Here is a 24056-nt window from a genome sequence, read left to right as displayed (position 1 = left end):
CACCTGGAGAATAGGTCTTTTGAACAATTAAGCACATATCTTTTCCAATGTGGGTTGAAGCCTGGTTTGGGGACAGAAACTGCCTTAGTGAATGATCCCCACTAGGAACTAGACAGGAGAATGGGTCCCTGCTGGTTCTCTCAATGGCATTTGCTACCACTGATCATGGCATTTTCTGCAGTGTTTGGCCAGTATGGGAGTTGGGACACCGTTTTGCAGCAGATCTGACCTTATCTGGCTGCGTGCTCCCAAACAGTAGTGCTGGGGGACTATTGCTCAGCCCATAGTTTATGAGATTCCTCAGGGCTCTTTTTGTTCCCTATGTTTTTTAACATCTACAAGAAGCTGCTGGGAAAGGTGATCTGGAGTTCTGGGTATGGATCTCATCACTAGGCTGATAATACCCAGTTTTATCTCTCTTTAGTCTCAACATAGTGATGGATTGGATGTGGATTATCCAGTTGAAACTCAATCCAGATAAAACAGAGGTACTGCTGGTCAGTAGACAAACTAATCTGGAATTAGGGATACAGTCTGTTCTTGATGGGGTTGCACACCCACTGCTTCTGGCATTGCTCATAAAAGGTCAGGTGGCTACTTGGCCATGCGCCCCTTTCCCTAGCACTGACTGGTATGCCAGATGCACTCCTCCCTGGAGAAGGCAGATCTGGTCACAGTGAAGCATGCGTGCCTTAATCCCCTCCTGTTTAGACTACTGCAACATGATCTATGCACAATTGTACAGCTCTCCCCTCAAGGAATTTGATTGGCCCCTTCTTTGTTTAGTTTTAAGTAAGCTGTGAAAACTTTTTTTCCGCATAGCTTTAGGGATAATTTAAAGGAAGTTCTGTGCTCTGTTTTTAAAGGATCCCCTGTTTTTAGTTTTACTATGTTATGATGTGTTAAAGATTTGCATTAGTTTAAAATATTTTAAATTAAGTCACCTTTCTCATAATTTTATAAATAAATAAAATAAGTATCATTAAATCCTTAAAAAAACACTTATATTTGCCCTATCCCAATGGCTCAGGTGGAGTCAACAGCAATTTAGGTGTTGCAGGGAAGTCCCTGAAGGGCTCTAAAAACATAGGGCCCATAAATGAAGCCTGAGGGAGATGAGCAGCGCTGGGGAAGGGGCAGAGAGGGAAACTGGAGAAGATATTGATTTTTAAAAGTACTGCATTTTAGACAGAAGTAGTATTAACACTGCCTGTAAACCTCCCAAGTGACTTACTCCCAAGTAAGTGTGTATAAGGCTCACAGACTTTGGCTGCCATTCTATGCATGCCTACTTTTGAATAAACAGCCACAGGATTGGCGTGTTAACACGGGGAGAGCTCACACAATGCAGCTTCCTATGATCCTAGGAGTTAATTCTGTTGAACTGATACGTGACTGGAAAGACAAGCAAAATTCTTTATCACTCTAGATCCCATAGCGTCTGATGAAGGTTATGATGTAGAAAAAAGCAAACATGCAGATACGCTTTCAGTTTTAAATGCTAATGGGAAGCAGAAGGGAACAAAAACAGAAGGAAGCCATTTTGCAATACTACAGTCTGCTGGGAAAGTCATTAATTCAGACAAGATGATAATTAGAGATAGATGTTCTAAATAAATGACGGCATATCTTAAAGAAGCTTTATTCTTCTCCTTTATCTTTTCTCTATTAAATACGGGAGATTCCAGCATTTAGTACTCACAACTCTATCATTAGCAAAATAAATGCTCTCCTTCCATGCAATAACCTATTTCTTAATACGCACCTGACTCATCCACAACAGGTAGTGCCGATATCCTTCTATCTACAAATATATTCAAGGCTTTAATGATAGGAGTGTCTGGGTGTATAAAAGCGATATTATGGTACGTTCCTATCCCAAGTTCATCCAGATTTTTCTTCATAAAGGCAGGCTTTGGCATTTCTGATACCTAGAAGAATTAACATCATCATCATAATTTAAAAAAACACTTGTTCTATAGGCATATTTTACATCTCTAAAGCTACACAACCCACACAATTTTCAAACATATCACACACAAGGAATTTATAAGCCTAAGATTTGTGTACAAACACAGGTTTGAATGATCACATTGAATGTTGGTTTCAAAGTTAAAACTTTGAATTCTAGCATCAGCGCCACATGTTTTGCCCACATAGCATTTGTGTCATGGAGAGGCTGCACTTTGAGCAAAATTCTGTATTTTGATATGGGAAAATGCACTACTTTTTCCAGATAACGCATTCACAGCTTTTATAATTTCAGTGTGGATTGTGACTTTTTGGGAACATAGCTTGTGACAGAAACAACACAATTGCTTCCCGCTCCTGACATATATTCTTGTTCAAACATTTTACATCATGTTGAGAGATTTGTTTAACAACCTCCAGGGATTGTCTGCTCCCTTGTCCAAGCTTCACAATGCAATCTCAATGTTTTATACAAAGTTGTGCGCTTAAGCATTCAAGTGCCCCACAATCCCGGCATCATTTGAACATGTGTTTACAGCTTTGACCTTTAGCACACTGAATTAGCAGAAAAATGTTGAAATCAATAAAGTGTGCTTGGGCAACATACAAATAATATAACCTTTTACTCCCCACATTGAGAAAATGATGTCTGGATAGGATTGGATTCAGACCAAGTTAACTGAACTTAATGAGATTTAGGATTAAACTAGACAAAAGGTTAAATAAGTAGTGTCTAGCAGAGCCTACTGTATAAAGGTTTGTTTGTTTTTTACTGTAAGTGTGCAGAGCACTAATAGATTCCCCCCTTTCTTTAGCCCCCACATGGCGCGAGGGGGAGGACATGACACACAAGTGGATTGAGGGGGGCAGTGTCTGGAAGGGAAGGTTTAACCCCCACCCCACCCACAAAGTAGTCCCAATCTGGATTGGACCCCTGTATACAGTGAAATTAAAAAATAGTAGGTTCTGCTCAATGCTACAGGTTGGAGGTAATGTCTAGTTTAACCCTTAGGTTATAAATAACTTGTCCCACTGATTTCAATGGGTCCTATACTTAATTAACTAGTCTGGATCCAATCCACAGATTTCTTACAGGTACAATGTCTACCATATGAATTCTATGAATACTACTCCTATGATACAACCTGTTTCAAGATGGATTGCCACAGGAGAACTGAGACACACACACAACATTCCATGTGATGTTTTGACAGTTCTTAGTTATAATCTTCTCTCTTTACTCCTAACCCTTTATAAAAAGCTGGGAGAAATGTTTTAGAGTGGGAGTAGGCAACATGGCACCCCCGGGTGCCACTGCACATGCAGACACACATCCCTCTTCACTTATAAATTGCCTTGCCTATAGTTATTACTGTTTTAAAAAAGAAAGAAAAAACGCCATTCAAGCCCAAAAGGACCCAGAGATGACCTTCGGAAGCAAAGATGGCAGGTGGCTCAAAAAAGGAAAGGAGGAGGGGATGGATCCCTTCGCCACTGCCTGGTAAGGAGTGGGGTGGGGTGGACTTGGGATGGCAGTGGGCAACATGAGGAGGGCTGGGTGTGACCAAGGAAGAGCAGAGGAGACCTGGACAAAGAAGCTGGGACTGGGTGGGGAAGGCTGGAGTTGGGGGACAACCTGACACAAGGGAGGAGGGCTGCAATGTGGAGGGCTGTGGAGAGCCATGGGACACGTTAGAGAGGCCTGCTAGGCTACCCAACTGTGGGGAGAAAGCAGGGAGGGTGCTTCTCCCTCATGTGGCAGAAAAAGAGCTTAAGCTGGCCCAGAAATCAGTCTCTCCCCCATGCTGCACACACATGACAAGGTGCTTAAGTGTTCACTTGCAAAAGCAACTGGATGATTTTCAATCTCTTTTTAGGGAATACCTGGTTGCACAAATCTACTAATTAAAACACTTTCTGCATGGTTACCATAGATGGGAATAGCACAATAATTAAGTGTACAGTAAGTATCAGCTACCAACTATATGAAAAGAGGCAATGGGAAAGTCTTTTTGGTTCTTTTCTGTACCAAGAAAAGTGATTTTGAATGAAGAAAACTTAGGAAACAGTTGTTTATAAACAGACATTATATTAACAGTAAAGATTTGTTTAATGTAGGATAAAGCAGTAGCAGAAGTAAATGATTAATTTACTTACAAAAAGCTGGAGAAACTTGAGTATTCTTTTATGAGTAAGTATATAAAGTGCATTTCCACTCACAGGGTCAATAACTGGCAATCTGTGGATTTTGTTTTTGATCAGTGAATATACAGCATCAAAAAGGCTGCAGAGGAAGTTATTGGAACTATTAGTATATTTTACTGTGATATATATATATATATATAAACACTTCTTCCCTTCCACTCCCCAAAAGCTACATAGGGCCGAACTGTTTAATGGTGTAATCCTATGTTTAAACAAACAAAAAAAGTCCTACAACTCCCAGCATGCCTGAGCCAGCCATTTCACAGTTAGACAAGCCACACCATGGTTTAATATCAATATTATATCAAAATGTATTAGCCAAAACAAAAGTAGAAAAGTTCTAAGAGAGAAAAAATACATTTTGGTATTTGGAGCGGGGGGAGAAGATGAGAATATTATAGTTACAATGACCTGAAGATTAGCAAGGCAATAATAATAATAATAATAATAATAATAATAATAATAGCAGCAGCTTTCTTGCTACATGACTCAGTGCTGACTTGAAACTAAGCAGGTTTGAGTGTGGTCAGTGCTTGGACGAGAGACCACCTTCCATCACCTTGAGCTCCATGATGGAAGAAAGGAGATATATAAATGTAAAAACTAAACAAATACATAAATGGCCAAATGAACTTCATTATATAAGCTACACTAACAAGTCATCAATATATAAACACATGTGAACTGAAGCAGGGATGGCAGAAAAGAAAATTCATGGCAGTCATACACTCAATATTTCCTGTGTGATTAAGAAATGAGAAATTCTTTTTTGGAAAATTTCTTCTAAGACAAGCTTTAAAGATTCTCATGAGGTGAGAAGAAGAACAAGTTCTAACACATGTGACATCAGTTTTAAGTAATCCTTTAGAATTTTGTGATGAATGCTTTAAAACTATTTACATTAAAACAAGTCAAAAAGAGAAAAGCACAACTTGCCTTGCATCTGGTGAAATATTCACTAAAGGCTTAAAGGTTTCTTGTAAATAAAGCTCTGTATAATTAAAAACCATAGTCAACGCTTTCATAAATCAGTAACTACCACCACCACCAAATATTTTATAAGAATAACATCTTTGCTGTAAGGAAATGGGCATCCCTTGACATTTTAATACCAATATGATTAAATAGTCGCAATTGGAGAAGGGGAGAAAAAACTGGTTTCAACCATGTTACCCTTGCAGTGAGCACCGCACAATGAAAGTGTTGCTTAGAGGTTTCCAAATTAAAAAAACGACATGGTTCAGGAGAGTAGCCACTAGAGGTCAGTATAATCATGCACATTATAACTTTAACAATAAAAAAGGGCAGTCCATCAAGGTTATACACAGGATATTTTAGAGAAGTGTTCAAATTACTGAAGTAAACACAATTCAAAAGGGCAACGTTGTCTTAAAATGGGCCTGCAAGCATGAAGGGACTTCCAACTTTTTCTGTGATTCATTGCATGCTGTGAGGACACCTCTTCATAATGAAAATATTCTGACAGATTTTTAGCACTTTCATCTAATCATTGTTTCCTGAGAAATGACCTGGTAAGGGGGGGTGGGCAAGCAGAGGCAAAGGGCATTTTGGTCTGCCTTAATTTCAGCAGTGCTAATCTCTTCAGAATTTTAGGGATTTAATTTTGCAAAATATAACAAAACAACTTTAAATGGCACTCCTTTCAAGAAATGCAATTGGTATTTTCTACTTTTCCAAAGCTTAATAGCTCATATCATACACTGCACCGCACAAATCTTGATCTGTTTCATCATTGTAGGCCAATGTTTCTTAGGTTTTGTTTTTTAAAACTGAAAAAAGGTGAATAACATTACAAAACTTTTATTAACAAAGATCGATCCAAATACAGCTGTTTCTATGATGGTGCTCATATCCCATGGACTTGCAAGGGACTTGAGCTTTTTTTTTTACTGGAGGGAGTCACTGCATCAAAAATATGAGTAAGAATATAAATTTAAGAGGGAATGGAGGATTAAGTGGAAATAACACTCACACTTATAAAACTTCTTTAGAGGTTCAGCATGCAATTAGATGGAGAATAAACTTCTTTTCACACAAGTTTCCTCCAGGAAAGCTTCTTTATATCTATAGGGAGTGATCCATAAAACTCTGAACTGCCACACCAATGTGACCCTTTCCAGCACCAACGCAGGCAGCTGAACCCCACAAACCCCATCAACCACCCCAATGCTGCTATGACTGGCCAAAGCAGTCTCAGCTCCCAGCCTGGAACAGGATGTCCCAAGGTTTGTGGTTCCCAAGTATGAGCAGTTGGAACATCTTCCAACAATCACACCTAATGGGCTGGGCAGGTCCCAGGAATATCTGGCTTCTCAGGCTAAAGGAACAAGAAGGGCAACAGCATGACACAGTGCTGCACAACAAGTTTTGTGGATCACATTTCTTACGAAGTAGTTTATAAATAGTACTTACCCCTCCATGTTTCAATCTTGTGTTCCTCTAATTCATAGATTTGTACCTGCAAAGGAGAAAAAGGCTAAAGCTCTAATCTTTTAGCACATATATTTACTATATCCAATGAAATAAAGAGGATCTGCCTTTACATAAGAATGTTTAGACAGGGTTCATGAGCAATCCTTATTTATTGTAATGTGGGTGATTTTAAAATGTAGTTAGAGAAGCTGTCAAATTAGAAATGAGACCGAAACCCCAGGTGAACATACAGATCCCCTGCACAATGGGTTCTAGATTCCAAATGCAATTGCATTCCGATCTGCGTCATCTCCATAGGCTACGTTGCAAATATGGTACATTAAGTAGGAACTGAGGCTGAAAGGAAAAAGAATACCAATTCCTAATGCCATATCTAGGAAGATCAAATGTCTGATCTCCATGTTTTGAAAATCAAATTTTATTTTTCTACATTGATTACACCTCTGAGAAGTGGTAGACACAAAAGAGCTTGTTCATGCAGATCATAGCTATAATTTAAAAACCCAGTGAGTTTGCTCTTAAGTAGTAACCAGGAACAAAACATATCACCATTATTCAGCTGTCAAAAAGAAAATCATGCCCAAACGTTTGTGCTTTTGCAAGGTCCATTTTCTTCTGTAGAGTACATCAGAAATTGATCAGCAGCCAACCCACCTGTTCCCCCTCATAGCTTTGTAGTTATTGGAAGCCTGATGCATGCTTTACAAAACACTTTCTTTAAGAGTATTAGAAAATGCCACTTGCAAACAAACGCCTGTCATCCTAGCCTGATGCAGGCATAATGCTAATCATCTGACCATAGTTACGAGATCCAGAACATTCCACAAACTTGAATACTTCCCCCCGATCCTTGATCACACAAATTTCCCCTTATCCTCCCAGTTTAGTGTTACCTATAGTGCAGTATTATGTCTGCAACAGAACTAACCAAGTTTAGCAATCCAGCTTTGAGTTTTGGTTTCAGAGCTAACTATGATCAATACTAATGCAGACATAATGCTGCCCCACAATTAACACTAACCAACAAAGGAAAGGGAAGTGAGAGCGAGCGAGGAAAAGGAGCTTGTGGTAAATGCCTATTGGCAGTATGTCGGGATGTCACAGAAGCTCCATCTTCACTGCAGTTGTACTGGCTTAACATTATGTGCACTCGCACACTTGTGTGTGACACAACCCCCACCCCCTTCTGCAATGATCATGTGTCAATCCCCTGATCCCCTTCAGGGCCATATATCTGCATACTTATTCTGCACAATCCCACCTATACAGATCTAATATGCCATCCTCACTCCGGCATGAAGTTACTACACTAAATTCAGGACTACATGACACTAGACTTAAGAGATAATTGGGGGGGGAACACACTGGAGAGTCTGGTATGCAATTGTTAGGGATTCAGTATATTTCCATGCCATTCCCATACAGGATTTGTGGAATTGGAGGGTTGAGGTTTAACAGATCTGGCTCTTGAATGTTTATCTTTTAAACTGGGCTCTAAAACTACTAACTGCTGTCCTGACACGATGCAAACCACAAGAGCAAGAGACATATTTCAGTTTCTCTGTCTAGCTGAAGAAATTAGAAACCTTCTTTAAAAGGGGCTGAATCTTTGCAGCACCCTTTAAACTATGTACCAATTTGGGTATATAGTTTGACTTGCTGGCATTGTTGCAACTGTAATTCTTTGAGTAACGACTGGAATGTTTGTAGCAATGGAAAAAAATCTTGATCTTTATGCACAAATCACTTGGCATGGGTGTATGGTGCTCTAAGGCAAAATATAAACTCTAGCTTTCGTTATAATGAACTAAAAAAAGAAATGGAATCCATACACAGCAGCAAATATGGAAAACATCTGTAAGCTTTTGGAACATATGCAACTCTAATAGAATTAATACCGCTGGATTTCATTGCTGTATAAATCCATTATGAGCTTCGAAGGCTTTGAAGCTCATAATGGCCCAATGCAGATGTAACACTCTAGGCTTCCTACAAACCATGGTTTGCAAATTAGGAGCCAGACTCATGAATGGTACTCCCTTTCCTTCCCTCTCCAGGTAAGTCCTCCTATCCACTTCTTGGCACCAACCAGCTTTATTGCAACCATGCAAGCTAGGGTTCCCTTGAAAATGAAAGTTTCAGCAAAAGTTTGAAGAAGGCCATTTGCAAACCTGGATTATGAATTCACGTTTAGCATGAAACCAACATTAATACCGGGAAAGGAAGGCGGATATTATGCTGGAGAGGTGAGGAGAGTGAACAAGTGAATCTGCATGAATTCTTGGGGATGACTGTCCATTTGAAAGCCATACTTAGCAGAGAGCTAGAGTTCCACATACACCAGTCTGATCATCAAAACCTATGATTTCTATTTCAAAGATGCTGGAAGATACAGTACTATTGTAAACTTTAAATTTACAAGATTACATTTGATCTCAAATCATGTCAAAAGAATGGCCCATTCTGTTGATCTACAACATGCTAGAGGCTAATGTGTTACTACTTGTGTATCAATTCCCTCCATCATTACCTCATTTCATTTAATCATAATTTACTAAATTCATATGGGAAAAAACTAGAAAATGGGAAAGGAAAAGGGAAATTAGCAAGTGAGAAAGGGGAGGGGGAGAAGGTTCACAAGTCTTCAGAATATTCCTGATCCTCCAGCCATAGTATGGAGGATTGTTTGAACTGAGTCAATTAATTCTATTTTCACCATGATTAATTCCATCATGGAATTCATTAAAACTACTTAGTGAATTCATGGTTTTAGTAGCTGACTCTGAGCAAGGCTATTCATTTTCTTCACATTAAATGGTTGATGTGAATTTGTGCAAAAATAAAGGATCTTGCTTAGAGCCCAGCAGAGTTAATAGGTACTTTAGGGAGTAGCTTTTTCATCTGAAGAGCACTATTCAAATAAAATTAATCTCATTGCTGCTATTCCTTTTAAAACAAAGGCAACATTTAGTATCAAATGATTTGCTGATGTTGCTAATCAAGTGGAAGATTACTAATGACATGCATTCTCTAGATGAAGAAACTAAATACAGAGTATTGAACAACAACTGGGGTAAAAAGAATCAACTTGTGAGCAATCTTACAAGTAAGAAACTAGTATTGTTGAACACTAGAAGTTCCTCTATGGGTGAGATCCAACGAATCACTCACTATCAGTAGTTGCTTTTAGACAGGGTAAAACTGCTTCATCATCACATCATAAATGGATAAGCTAGTTCTACTCTGAAGGTGACAGCCATTATTAACAGATGTATGACTGATCTTATTCTGACCATGATAGTAAACTTCAGCTATTGCTGGCTCACACAACTGAATGCTCCTCCATCCACAAAATTACTTCTACATAGTCCTTCTGCCCAACATCTAGCTTTCTCTGTTAGGATATTTTGAGGATGGAAGAGCATTCAATTCAAGGAAGTCCCCTCCTGCATTCCAGATTGGTGCAGACAAAACACAGACAGGGGTCTCCAGCTGTTTTGAGTCAGTGGGGGGACATTTGGAATTTTGATAGTACTGTGGGCACTTTCACGGGGCATGCCATTTAAAAGAATGGCTACCATGATAGACATGGCTGATCACAATATTCATTTCCCGGACAACAAATTGTTGAGACAAAAGAAGGCAGAGATGGGGCCTGAGCTCCAAAACACAAAACCACTCTTTTGTTGAACTTGGCCAGCTTTGAGACAGGAGGACACCCAGTTACCAGACAAGACAACAGAAAGCCAGTTTGCATGCCCCATCAAATCTTCCCATCCCCATTTAAAACTTTGTGTTTGTTTTGTATATGTGTGCATTGTGCATTCAAGTATACTGGGCAGGTAGAGGCAACGACGTGCACTTCTGGCAAAATTAGCCTTGTGTAATACAGTGAGAGAAGTCTGTCTCGCTCCAAGTTGCTCAGAGTAACAGCAACCTCATATCCTATTACCTGGCGGTCACAGACAGAGGGAGGAAAACAGGCATGCAGCAAGGAGCTGCACCAGCTGGCTGAGCTTACCAAACATCACTCCCATTTTCAAGGCATAGCAAGCCCACTAACATTAGCCCACCATAGCTAGGGAGGCTGCCTGTCTGCCTTGTTTGTTGGCCCACTCAAGTTGGCACTCACCGAGGATCAAGAAGAGGAGCAGAGGAGCACACCACTCAGCCTGGCAAGCACAATACAACAGAAGGCAGCCGGGCCTGATTCAATGACAAACTGCATAGGTGCAAGTGACAATGAGTGACAGAGAAAGTGCTTGCGGAATTTCCTACCATCTGAATTCTTGAACCGTATAAATGCATATACCACAGGTAGCAAACTAGAGCTTGACTCACAGTTGAAGACTATTTCCTACTTTTGATCATTGCACAATTATACTGGAGTGTATTGATTTGTGGGAGCTAGTAAGTAGAGATGCTATTGCTAAATAGCAGGGGATGTAGGCACTTGCAACAACCATTCTTATTAGAACATTTTTTAATGGTTTCTGTTTCTTAACTAGCCAGGTATTGCCACTTAGCCTTATTGCCAAGTGGCAAAATGTTTTTATTTTAAGTTTTGGAAACCCTAAACTGGCCCCTCCTTTTCCAACTTCCTAACACCTCCACACATGGTTTCCACACATCTTTTGCTTCTCAGGCTACTAATTTATCCCCCTTCCTCAGTTACCATGTTTCTGGATCCCCATCCCTAGGCTTGTCTACTTCCTGGGCCCTCCTCACTCAGTATCCCAGGCTTCAGCCTCCCTGCTTGATTAGACAGCTCTTCCTATCAATAAATCCCTGTACAAGGATTTTCAAAGCCAAGCTGACCTCTTAGTTTTCTCACAGAAGCTGTATTAGTTTGTCAATATTCAGAGCTTAAGGTTGCCCCAGTAAGCACTTGAGATGTTTGTGAACATTTCATGACACCATAACAACACAGCCAATAGCAGGAAATGTCTGTGTTAAAGATTGGCAGGCCTAACTAGATTTCAGCCTATTCTTATATATGAAATTGGGTTACTACTGGCAGGCAGAGTAGCATAACACATCTGTTCCACTTGTCTCTGTGTCCACCTTTAGAAACAGCGAAAAAACTAACAGGTGAAAAAGAAACAAAACACCTCGGAAACAATGAGAAAGTAGAAAAATGCCTCTAATAAGAATTTCTCAAAAATAACGTAGAAGCTCCCGAACGATGCTGCCACGATGGCGGTCGAAAGAGAACTAAGGGGAATGGGCGAGAACCCTTTCAGGCATGCGCAGTACACAGTGGGGGAGCGGTTCCCGCCCCAAACGCCTCAGCTATGGAAGTTTCCCGAATGAGGCTTCGCACAGGCGCAGAGCCCCAGATGTGTGAATGACCGAGACCACGAAGAAATACAAATAGCAGATCAGATTAAACTATCACATGTTTAGTTATTTATCCCCACACAACTCAAGTTATTTACTGAGAAATTAACAGAGAAAATTATTCCCTTAAAAAACAAGGAGCAAAGGGTAATTTGAAACACTATTAATTTATTTGGTTCCAACAAGATGCTAGGAGCTTGACTGAAGAGAGAGGTGGAACTTACCAACAAACATTAATGCACACATATTTGAACATTGTATGTAAGGAGGAAGAGGTTCAAACTCGAACAACTGGCATTTTGAAATACCACTTTTGTGTTCAAATAAACATCCATTTCAGGCTGGATTTGCAGCATAAATGTTATCCTAAACACATATATTTGATCCCACCATGTGTGGGCAAAACGTGGTCTGTATGTGCCCCCGGCCACCCCCTAACTAAGTTAAAAAGGAGCCAGTAGTAACCGTGGTGCACCCGAAGGATCAAAATTAGTTTGTAAACAATTAGCTTGGTCTAGCTGCTAGGCACACAATCTTTTAAATTTAAAACAACTTGTTTTTGATGTCATGGGGGAGGGGGACTGCAGCATACGGGGGGGGGAAGGCAAAAATGACCCCCAAACCTCCTTCAATTGCCCATCCTTGCTCTAAGCATATTAAGATGGGTTGGCACATTTTATCCTTACAACAGCTAGACTATGGTGAGAGATAGTGGCCCAAGGTCATCCAGTTATTTTTATAGTTAAGACAAACTTTGAACCTTCAGTCCAGGTTCAACACTCATTCTATGTATACCCAAGTGGCTGTTTTCCATTGTGCATGTTTTCCATACATGCTTGGTTACATTCATGTAATTTCTGCTTTTTATATTGACTTGGGAATGCCATAGTGAACCTAGCCATCCCACCTTCCACCCCCACACAGTCAGGAATAGAGTATCTCTCTTTATTCCTCACCCCAAAGATGGGCAATTAGGTCACAGAATAACTAATTGTAATATAAAATAAAATTTCACTTTTTGCACAGGTGGTGTACAGAAAAGCAGAGAGCCTCAATCTTTTATGTATCAATCCAGAATCTAAGAATTGAACTGTCTTTTTCAAAAGGCAGTGTTCTTTCACCACCCACCCAATTTCAACCATTAAATGTGTTACAGCAATGCTTTTATTTTAGGCATGCTGTTTTGACAAAAATAGTTTCAATTATGAGGTGATACCTACCATTGGAGACTTATAGTATCTATGCAGTATATTAATGAAATCGGTAATAGTTAACATTCCTGCAAAAAGACAAAGGGAAAGCATTTCTCATTTGAGTTTTAGAACATGTCTTATTTACACTCAAGCCTAATCTACACCAAGCAGGATATTGCACTATGAAAGTGGTATAAAAGTGGTATATAAAAGGCAGGAGCTATACTACTGCTTTATAGTGCTATTGAAGTGCACTGACAACTGTTGGGACCCATTGACACATACCGCTTTCATAGTGTTATATCCTGCTTGGTGTGGCTCCTGCCTATTATATACCACTTTCATAGTACAATATCCAGCTTGGTATAGATTAGGCCTCAGTTAACCAATAGGTTTTTAACTTCTTAAATAGTACAGCCCAATTTGTAAGAGTTGATAGAATAGCCTTCCCCATCCTGGTGCCCTCCAGATATTTTGGAAATCTAGGGTTTGTTCTCATAGGGCCAGATTATGATTTCGCATTCCACAGGAATAGCCTCTAAGACTGCAAAGGAGAGGCCATAGCTCAGTGATAGAGCATTTATTATTTTAAAAATCGCATCTGTACCCTTTTCTTAGGTATGCAATTCCATGAATTTACACATGAGAGAAGCAAAACATAAGCCCAGGGAATATATTTTATTACTAGTCCACTGGTATATACACAAGAGAGTGCTTTAATCCGAAATATTTTTCAAGAAACAGAGACCTGGAGGGCCCCCAGGTTAAAGAGAGAATGGAAACAGCCAAGCCACAGAGTCCCATAAAAGCCAGTCAGATATAGCAGCAGCATATTATATCTTGTTAACAAATGATTTTGCATATTTATCATGGAAGCAAGGAAATCAAGTTGGGTTTTAAAATAAAGCTAAAGGGACTTCGCATGTAATGGAAATTGCTTATATTATGGCAAACATAATTCCCAAGCACCCAAACTACTGCTGTACCCAAGAATCTCTTTTCAACTCTTTGCAGGATTGGGTCCTAAAACAATGATGCTGGGGCTCCCTGGTATTTGAAATATTTTTCCAGCTCTGCCTTTTAGGATCTACTGCAGATGGATGACCATGATTTATTATTATTATTATTTTATTATTATTTATATAGCACCATCAATGTACATTTCCTGTTATATAAATGATCCGTGGTGAGCCTTCAATTGCAAACTCACCCTTTCCTGGAAGGAGATTAGGAAGCTTCTATTTCTAAAGAAATCATAACTTCCAAGGATATCTGAACTTGGGGAGCTGTGGTTTGTTTAAACTCTACTTAGTGAATAAACCAGGATCTGAAACCACAGTGTCATATAGGTTTGTTCTCCACAACTAGAGTTTCAACAAAGCATAGATCCCCTGAATTCAGACATCATACAGAACTGCTCCCAATCTCCTCCCAACTGGCATAAAAGAGGAGGACAGGGGTACGTGTACAAGCCAGGGGTCATTGGGGCTTGTTCACATAGCCAGAAACCTCAGTTTCCCATTACATCTGAACCAGATCTAAGCCATATTTCTTGAATAGAAAATAAATAACTGAAGGGTTGCAGAAAGCAAAAAATACTATATCCCATTCTACTGTACCATGGAGTTATATCTTTACCCCAAAATTCTATACTAATAAATATTGTCCTACCTACAAAGCTTTGTTTTTTACTCTCCCACAGTGGAGCTGCACGAACACCATTTGCCACCAAGGCAAAGAAAGCCTTCTTTACCTGAAAGAGAGAAACAATAATGCAGCAATTAAAAGGGTGATGCCAAGAACCATGTTGCTTATTTTTAAAAGTCATGCTATGGCCTGGCTAAAATTCTGCGCTTGATTAGTACACAAGGGCATGGATGAATTAAAGGGGGGGAAACAAACAAGCACACTGAAGCATCAAGACCTCCTATCTCATATTTCACTTATTCCATCAAATTGACATTACAATTATATGTCTGAAAAGAATGGAAAATTGTATTTTTTTGGCTCCTCTTGTCAGCTTTCCAAGATTCAAGGATATAGAAATCAGTTCTTTATTTTATAATAGACCTGCATCATACTCCAACTAATTTTTTTCAGACAAGCTCAGCTACTTTTAATATAAGCTTTGTTTATCATCATTCATTTATCATCATTCACTCAAAGCCAGTAAGATATTTTAAGGAGTACAATTAATGTTCAAGAGAAATATACATTTAAAACATGAAATGATACTTTTGAATGCGGGAATTTGTGTGCTACATCTTTAATTTTTTACAGAATTATATGGTTGTTGACCCTATATTTTGGGTGCTTTCAGCTAAGGCTTTTAATGTGAAATTACCATGCCTCATCCATGCAATTTCACGGAGGTTCCTAACATCATCCAGTTGTAATGCTCCCACATTTTTCCACTGCTTCTTCCATCTTTTCTCTTAATGTAGAAAATCCGTTAAGAAAGGAAAGAGCAGACTACCATTGCAATCTCTTTGCAGACGTGGATAGAAAAATGCACGATTGAAGCACAGTGAGAGGAACTGTCCCTGGAAAAGTGGAAGGCAAGCTGAGAAGTGTCTTGTTTTCTCAACTGCTTACTGTGTTTCAGGTTTCTGAGCCTTCTAACAGGTACAGAAAATAATGCCAGGTTGTCAAATTGACTAGATTGCATTGTAAAACTGAGTCTATTATGATGTCTGATTCGATCAGATTGTGGAACTGACGAGATAAGAGATCACATTTTCTCAAGTTAAACAGGTGAGACTTACAGGCTGATTTGTAACCATGTTTGCTCAGAAGCCCTGTGCTGCAGATACTCTTTTAAAAACATTTAATTTTTTTGTAATTGCATTGCTTCAGAAAAACTAACTGCACACACACACGTGCTCTAACAGGGTATAAAGATGGCGCTGAGAAGTACCCATTTCAAAATGTCAAGAGAAAGGAGTATGTGGTGTGATCAAAGGGGGTGGGGAAAGGGGAGAACACATCCACTGTCTGGTGTAATATAGCAAGATGCGTGCGCACACACGCACAAGAGCTAGACCACTGAAGTGTAAATAGTCCATTGCGATTCCGCTTGTAGCTTTCACCATAAAATACAGTGATGGGCACTGGCTTTAAAAGGGATTATACAACTTCATGAAGGATAAGGTTACTAGTCAGGATGGCTATATACTACTTCCAGTATCAAGAGTCAGCATGCCTATGTACACTGAGGAACTCAAGCAGGATGGTGCTACTGCACTAATATCTTACTTATGGGCTTCCCACAGGCAGCTGGTTAGCCACTGGCTACGTTCAGACAACACAATAGTCAATGGTGGGTTAATAGTTAACTTCATGGTTGATTATCGAGGAGGTACGCCCCACATGACATGATTATAATCAACCATGGTGTGGATTAAGGCCAGAGTCGAGTGGACTGTTAACGGTAGGTTTGATTAACACATTCCCCCCACCCTCTCTCTACCACTCAGTCCTCTCACTGGTATCCCATCAGCCACTGAGAGTTCTGCTGGCTGGACTACAGTGGCCGCCGCCGCTTTGGTCACTCTGTAGTCACTGAAAATAACCACCTGTGTGCAACGAAATAGTCAATGGTGTCCTACACACGACACGATAACCAACAGTTGTTCAAATAATCAACTAAATAATCAGTGTTGGTTATTTGCATTCATTATTTTGGCTGAATAACCAACCGTGCTGTGAAGAAGTCCCGACAGATCATACAATAACCCACCACTGATTATTAAAACCCACCATTGACTATTTAACCCACCATTGGTTGTCATGTTGTCTGGACCCAGTCATTGTGTGAACCCAATGCTGGACTAGATGGACTCTTGGTCTGATTCAGCATGGCTATTCTTATGTTTAGAAGTGCAATGAAAATTATCCCCCTCAAATTCCTGCTCTGTTCATCAGATGCTACATGAAGGCTTAAATTAAATAAAAGGCCTTACAGTAATGTTCAACTTTACATAGCCAGCAGCTCTATTAACTGCAGTCAGAATGCAGCATGTAAATATAACCTGCTAGACAAGTCTTTGCAGAACAGAGTCAGAACCGGGATCAATAACTCAAAGATGTGACTGTACAAAACAACATGCACCAATTACTCTTATGGTCAGTGAGACTGCTGACAGGACACAATGACAATTAAAAAGCAGACACCAGATATCTTTGAAGAATTACACTCTAGGAATTTCTTCCCGTTTGCACCACAGTTGTTTTAAGATGCCTTCTAATAATGTGCTGCTTTTAATAATGTATTAGTTCTAAATGTTTTAATCAATTATATGTATTTTATGGTGTTTGCATTTGTGTTGTACCATGCCTCCATCAAGAGGGAGAGGCAGGTAACAAAATATTAATATTAATATTATTAATAATATTTTTTATTTATTTATTTATTTAAAGCATTTTTATAACGCCACCTCACCATTTCTGGTATTGTGGCGCTTTACAATAATTTTTAATAATTTTACTATAGGTTTCCTACACTATAATAAATGATCAAAGCCATATACTAGGGATGGAATATTTTAGTAGTATGTGTCAATACAGTTTCTCTTACTTTTTATTTTAATTCAGAAATATATGTCGTTACTGTATTAAAGGATTGTTCAACATAATGCATTTCTATCCACATCCTGAAAAATATTTTTGATATAAAAGTCATTTGCTTCTCAATGTTGTAAGGCTCTCTGTTCAGAAGACACGCTAAGCCACAGTGGTTAAGCACTTTGAGCTAAACATTATGGCATAGTGTATCATATGAACCATGAATTAGCATGTTATGTGAGCCATTCCTAACCATGGTGGCTACATATCCACGGTTTAAACATGGTCATTTACTGCAAAAGGGTTAGCAGCCTAACTATGATACACTGTGTTGTCTGAACAGGCTCATTATTTAAATACACACCTTACCATTGTCATTTACACTGATAGCCTTAATTTATACCCTATCCATTTAGACCTATGTCATTTATCCTTCAGGCTCAGAAGAACTGAGTTTTTAAAGTGTCTACCCACATATTCTCCCTTCCCAAAATACAGAATTCCTAAGATACTTTTATCATAGGTTAATACACTCAGAATTCCAAACCAAACATCTTTGCCCCACACTTTTCATTTTTACTTTATCCATGGATTGAGTTTCTACCCCTTTTTCAATAATCTGATTTATTTGTCCACATATAGTTGTTTTTATACTTTCTTGGGTACCAAAATTGCAACCAAAACCCTCAGCTCTTTTGTAATAGCCTTACTTATCTTGGATAACTGAGGTTGCAATCTTAAAGTTACTAGGGAGTAAGTGGTTAACTCACTATTGCAAATAGAGAGCAAGAGTAAGAAAAACTGCACCACAAAAAGGATTACTATTCTGTTCTCAGTCTTGGGTCATTAAGCAATGCAAAACCTTCCCTTGCACAAGTAACTAATGACTTGTGGACATATTTGAGCTATTCCAATATAGCACTGGTATTCATTAAGTACTTTACACAGGCTGAATTTGTAAGTTACACTATGACCTGGTTCACATGTAACAGTGACCTGTGGGTTATTTCACTCATGAATTGCTGAAATCTAGTGGGAGTGAATGAGTGTGCTTTCTATGTCATGCTTGCCACTTCCGCTTTCTATTAACAACCCGTTTGTAGTTTGTAAGGATGTCATCCGAACCCAGACACTCTGGGTTGTTCAGGGGTTAAACAACGCAGAGTTAACCCATGGAGGCTGCAGTTTTTCCATGCTGCACATTTGATTGCTCCCACTCATCCCTGTCAACCCATGGTTGAGTAACCCATGGGTTGTCATGACATGCTCGGTATACTCTGCTGTCACTGCAGAGGCCACCAGTGAGGGAGGAAGCAGCAGCCAGGCCCCTCTCCACCGTGCCTGGGTCCAGCTCCAGCTGAGAGCCCCCTCCCTCCTGCTGTCAGCTGTCTCTGCAGAGGCCACCAGTGAGGGAGGAAGCAGCAGCCAGGCACCTCTCCACCGTGCCTGGGTCCAGCTCCAGCTGAGAGCCCCCTCCCTCCTGCTACCAACTGTCACTGCAGAGGCCACCAGTGAGGGAGGAAGCAGCAGCCAGGCACCTCTCCACCGTGCCTGGGTCCAGCTCCAGCTGAGAGCCCCCTCCCTCCTGCTGTCAGCTGTCTCTGCAGAGGCCACCAGTGAGGGAGGAAGCAGCAGCCGGGCACCTCTCCACCGTGCCTGGGTCCAGCTCCAGCTGAGAGCCCCCTCCCTCTTGCTACCAACTGTCACTGCAGAGGCCACCAGTGAGGGAGGAAGCAGCAGCCAGGCATCTCTCCACCGTGCCTGGGCCCAGCTCCAGCTGAGAGCCCCCTCCCTCCTGCTGTCAGCTGTCTCTGCAGAGGCCACCAGTGAGGGAGGAAGCAGCAGCCAGGCACCTCTCCACCGTGCCTGGGTCCAGCTCCAGCTGAGAGCCCCCTCCCTCCTGCTGTCAGCTGTCTCTGCAGAGGCCACCAGTGAGGGAGGAAGCAGCAGCCGGGCACCTCTCCACCGTGCCTGGGTCCAGCTCCAGCTGAGAGCCCCCTCCCTCTTGCTACCAACTGTCACTGCAGAGGCCACCAGTGAGGGAGGAAGCAGCAGCCAGGCATCTCTCCACCGTGCCTGGGCCCAGCTCCAGCTGAGAGCCCCCTCCCTCCTGCTACCAACTGTCACTGCAGAGGCCACCAGTGAGGGAGGAAGCAGCAGCCAGGCATCTCTCCACCGTGTCTGGGTCCAGCTCCAACTGAGAGCCCCCTCCCTCCTGCTGTCCCCTGTAACTGCTGAACTTTCCAACTAAGATTGTAGTGCCTGAATTTGCTTTCCTTTCCCCCCTCCTCCTCCTCCCTCCCAATCCCCTTTCCTTTTGTGTCATGTCTTTTAGATTGTAAGCCTGTGGGCAGGGACTGTGAAGAAATACTTTTGTAAGCCGCCATGAGAGCCTTTTTTGGCTGAATGGCGGCATAAAAATACATAAATAAATAAATAAATATACGCAGAGCAAAATGTTAATTAATTAGTGGTTCAATTGTTCTATAAAAACAAGAACCACAACAACAAAAACAGCCACCATATTTTTGCCTCTTGCCTATCATTTGGGTTCCTTGTTAACAGATTAAATCTAGTGTGGAATCAATCCTCAGACCATCCCACTACAAATTCTGGGGACAAAGTATCTATATATCTTAGTTACAAATGCAAAATATTTTGGTTACTTCAAACAGACAATAGCCTGATCACATAATCTGCAGCACAACATAATCTGCAGCACAACACACACACACACAACACATTTCCTAGCAAAGGAGAACAGACTGACCCACAAACTTAGTATGTTTCTTCAACCTATTGTCTTCTGTAACTCATTTAAGATTATGGATTTAATTCCCATCTTTTAAAGCACTTGTAGAGGTATCTGTTTAGGAAAATTAGTTTAGTTCTTTTCCTAAGCTATAAACTACACATTCTTATAGAAGAACTTGACACTAATATCCACTGGCTCAGGCTGCAATCATAGAATCATAGAACAATAGAATAGCAGAGTTGGAAGGGGCCTACAAGGCCATGGAGTCCAACCCCCTGCTCAATGCAGGAATCCACCCTAAAGCATCCCTGACAGATGGTTGTCCAGCTGCCTCTTGAAGGCCTCTAGTGCGGGAGAGCCCACAACCTCACCAGGCAACTGATTCCACTGTCGTACTGCTCTAACAGTCAGGAAGTTTTTCCTGATGTCCAGCTGGAATCTGGCTTCCTCTCATGCACACTTATCTATGAGTAAGACCCACTGAACATTAATAGGATTGGGCTGCATCTATTAGAAGCCTGTAGCACTGTAGCAGAGATACTATAGCCAAGTAGCTGGACTTTATTTTGCTATCCATAGCACAAAGAGATTCAACAGCAGAACGCCAACATTTCCAAAATAGGGAGAAAGATTCAGTCTAACTGCTTCAGGGCATTGCATCATTGTGAGATAGGCATTCCCACCCTCCCTTGTGTTCCCACACAGGTTTCATGATGAGTTATAATTCTAGCAGGAGACAGCACAAAGGCACTTCCGGCTGCCTTCTCCTGTCCAAAAGCAGCCCATTTATCAATCTTGTTGTTATCTGTAACTGACTTTTAAAAGCAGCATTTCAGACGCAAGGCTTAATTTTTGTCCTGTGTCTTTTTAAGCTTATAACTATCAAGTAGCACTCAAATGACATTTTCCCTTTGGAATAGCTATTGGTTTAATATTTTAGGGGCACAATTACTATTGCCTAGAGTTCCACAGCGCAAACACATTTTGGTATTATTATTATTATTATTTATTTATATAGCACCATCAGTGTACATGGTAAGAACTGCTCATGTATGAATCATGGTCACATTCTGAACAAGATGGTAAGAGGTAAAAAGGTTTAACTGCAAATTATTTTGCTTATCTTCAGGTTATTTATTTTTATTTCTTTACAATATTTATATACCACTCCCTATTGAAAAATTTGGAGAAGTGTACAAGATAAAATAAAATAAAAATAGAATAAAACACTTTAAATAGATTTTAAAAGAAGCAAAATGTACAGTGAACCATGGCGGGTCATTAAGGAAAGGCTTCTTGGAATAATGACGTTTTCAGGAGGTGTCAAAAGGAATACAAAGTTGGTGCCTGCCTGACCTCCAGAGGCAGGGAATTCCACAGGAGCAGGGCTACCACGCTGAAGGCTCTTATTGTTCTATTGTGCCTGGACTTCCCCTTTTGGAATCATATCTTCTGTTCCACCATGGCTCAGTGGTATATGGCATGCTTTGCATTCACACATTTCCAGGTACAATCCCTGTATAAGATTGCTGGTGATACAAACGACCTCTACTAGATAACCTGGAGAATCACTGCCACAGTCAACAACAGTGGGCTGGACAAATAGAGCCTGATCTGGGGTAAAGCAGTTTCCTATGCTTCAACCACTTCTGTTCCACTGAACCGATTCAGTGCCCCAAGCCGTGCTAGTCTCCAGTGGCTGGTCTCCTTGAGGTGGAGTTATACGACCACTATTTCTCAACAGTGACTTTTGGTCTCCCTCTGAATCAGTGTGGAACTGTACTGTCAGAAGTGGTTCAACTATGCAATGGATTCTGTTTACTCCATGCCTGCACTGGTCACAAAATCTAATACTGCTTGCTGAAAACATGGTGGATGCAGATTTTGTGCCATGGCATAGCTCTTCATATGACCTGTTCCATGTGGTTGATCTGGTGACTAACAGTGCAATCCTATGCATGTCTACTCAGACATAAGTCCCACTGAGCTCAAGGAAACTTACTCTCAGGTAAAGGAGTACAGGACTGCATCTTAAGAATGTTACTGCATAATCAGAAAAATGTAAGCTGAACCTAGCCATGGTACTAATCAATTATCCAAAAGTAAGAACCAGAGTTTTAGTGTCAGGCTTTAATTCTGTGGGAGGAAAAATAAAAACACAAAGGCTAGTTTCCCCTTAGGCCACCCTCCCCCAATGTGGCGCCTTCCAGATGGTTTTGACTACAAGTCCCATCATACCCAGCCACCGTACCCACTGGTCAGGAATGATGGATGTTGTAGTACTCCCCAAACAGTTTGTACTACATTGGCTAATTGGACAACAATATGCTTTTGTTCTTTTCAGAGACATAGCTTTGCAGTTTAAGAATTTATCTCTTACATTTATATAGAAATGCATTCTATCCAAAGGTTTGTCTATCAACACAGACAAGAGCTTGTTTTTATTTACTATTATGTTCAAGAAAATCATGTTACTATAAGATAAAATGATATATCTCTAGCAACATGCATTGTCTTGTTTAATATGAATATTACTTTTGAGGTCAATTCACTAAGCAAGGGATGGATTTTGTATCCAACTAGCAAGACTGATTTATGGTCAATGTGGTCAATTTAAAATTGATTATTATCAGTAACAAGCACATATGTTTCTTGGAAAAATAGCTCTTCAAATAAAATATAACTATCTGCTCAACATTTCAGATAGTTATGCTATCTGCTCAACATTTCAGAACATTTTACTTTTGATAGCTATATTTCTGTAAATACACAAAGATACTTTGAAAGTCTTGTCATCAGCCATTTTCCATTAGAAGGAAGGTTCTACAGCCCATTAGAATTGATGTTCAACCCTTGATTGAAAGAGGACGAATGCGCCTTGTACAACTTTAAAGCCTCTGCAAATTTCAAAAGTCTGAAGTTACATGCAACATTGGGTTCTGCAAATAAGGTCATCTGTTTCACAGGACAATCAAATCCCATACACCCCTTTTACATTACTACAAATATAATCAATTGGGCAACGAACTCTAACGTAAGGCATCACAAAAAATAAGAACTCACCTGTAGTGTAGTGTCAAAAACTACAAGCTTTGAGCTTGTTGGAACAATGTCATAACATTTATGTGACTTCATGAATCTCATGTAGATGTCACTTTCCGATTCACCAACAGCTGTAAGAAAACAGTGAAATGTTTTTGTAAGAAAATACTCAAACTATTTGGATATTATTCTAATGTTAAAAAGTGCAAAGTGGAATTCTGAACATTTGAAGCTTCTTCTAAATTCTCCTTTATAATATATCCCCACCTCTCTTTTCTGACAACTAAGGTTCTGATATTACTTCTTACTCTCACGACTTTTAGGTAGAGATTTCTGTGAAAAGGTCGAAGAAATTGCAAAAAGGAGATATTTGTTTTTGATCTGACACTGTGGAGACATGTACACAGGGTTATATCAGAAGAAATCTAACACCTGAACTTCCTTCTTCGCAAAATATACTTTAGGCAACAATATTTACATTACACTTGAACTATTTAAGGATTTTATTGATCCCTTTTCTAACAGTCACCCAA

At 40.2% G+C, this 24056-nt stretch overlaps 1 protein-coding gene across 4 annotated transcripts in view; it reads right to left on the bottom strand.

Moving 5' to 3' along the window:
* The window catches only part of PRKAG2 (protein kinase AMP-activated non-catalytic subunit gamma 2), a 256792-nt gene that overhangs the window by 9455 nt on the left and 223281 nt on the right, over window positions 1-24056 (bottom strand). For 3 of the 4 annotated variants that reach the window (XM_063126386.1, XM_063126395.1, XM_063126412.1), the window contains 7 exons: window positions 23545-23654; window positions 14835-14916; window positions 13191-13249; window positions 6610-6655; window positions 5113-5167; window positions 4129-4255; window positions 1766-1931 (listed from right to left, as the gene is read on the bottom strand). In XM_063126386.1, coding sequence (XP_062982456.1) covers window positions 1766-1931; window positions 4129-4255; window positions 5113-5167; window positions 6610-6655; window positions 13191-13249; window positions 14835-14916; window positions 23545-23654 — 645 coding nt within the window. The remainder of the gene's footprint in view (window positions 1-1765; window positions 1932-4128; window positions 4256-5112; window positions 5168-6609; window positions 6656-13190; window positions 13250-14834; window positions 14917-23544; window positions 23655-24056) is intronic. The other variant, XM_063126402.1, reaches the window with a different exon arrangement.

Source organism: Elgaria multicarinata, chromosome 1 (assembly GCF_023053635.1).
Source record: "Elgaria multicarinata webbii isolate HBS135686 ecotype San Diego chromosome 1, rElgMul1.1.pri, whole genome shotgun sequence".
Taxonomy (NCBI): Eukaryota; Metazoa; Chordata; class Lepidosauria; order Squamata; family Anguidae; genus Elgaria; species Elgaria multicarinata.
The sequence above is the reverse complement of the archived record's forward strand: the minus strand, read 5'-3'. Positions and strand labels throughout refer to the sequence as shown.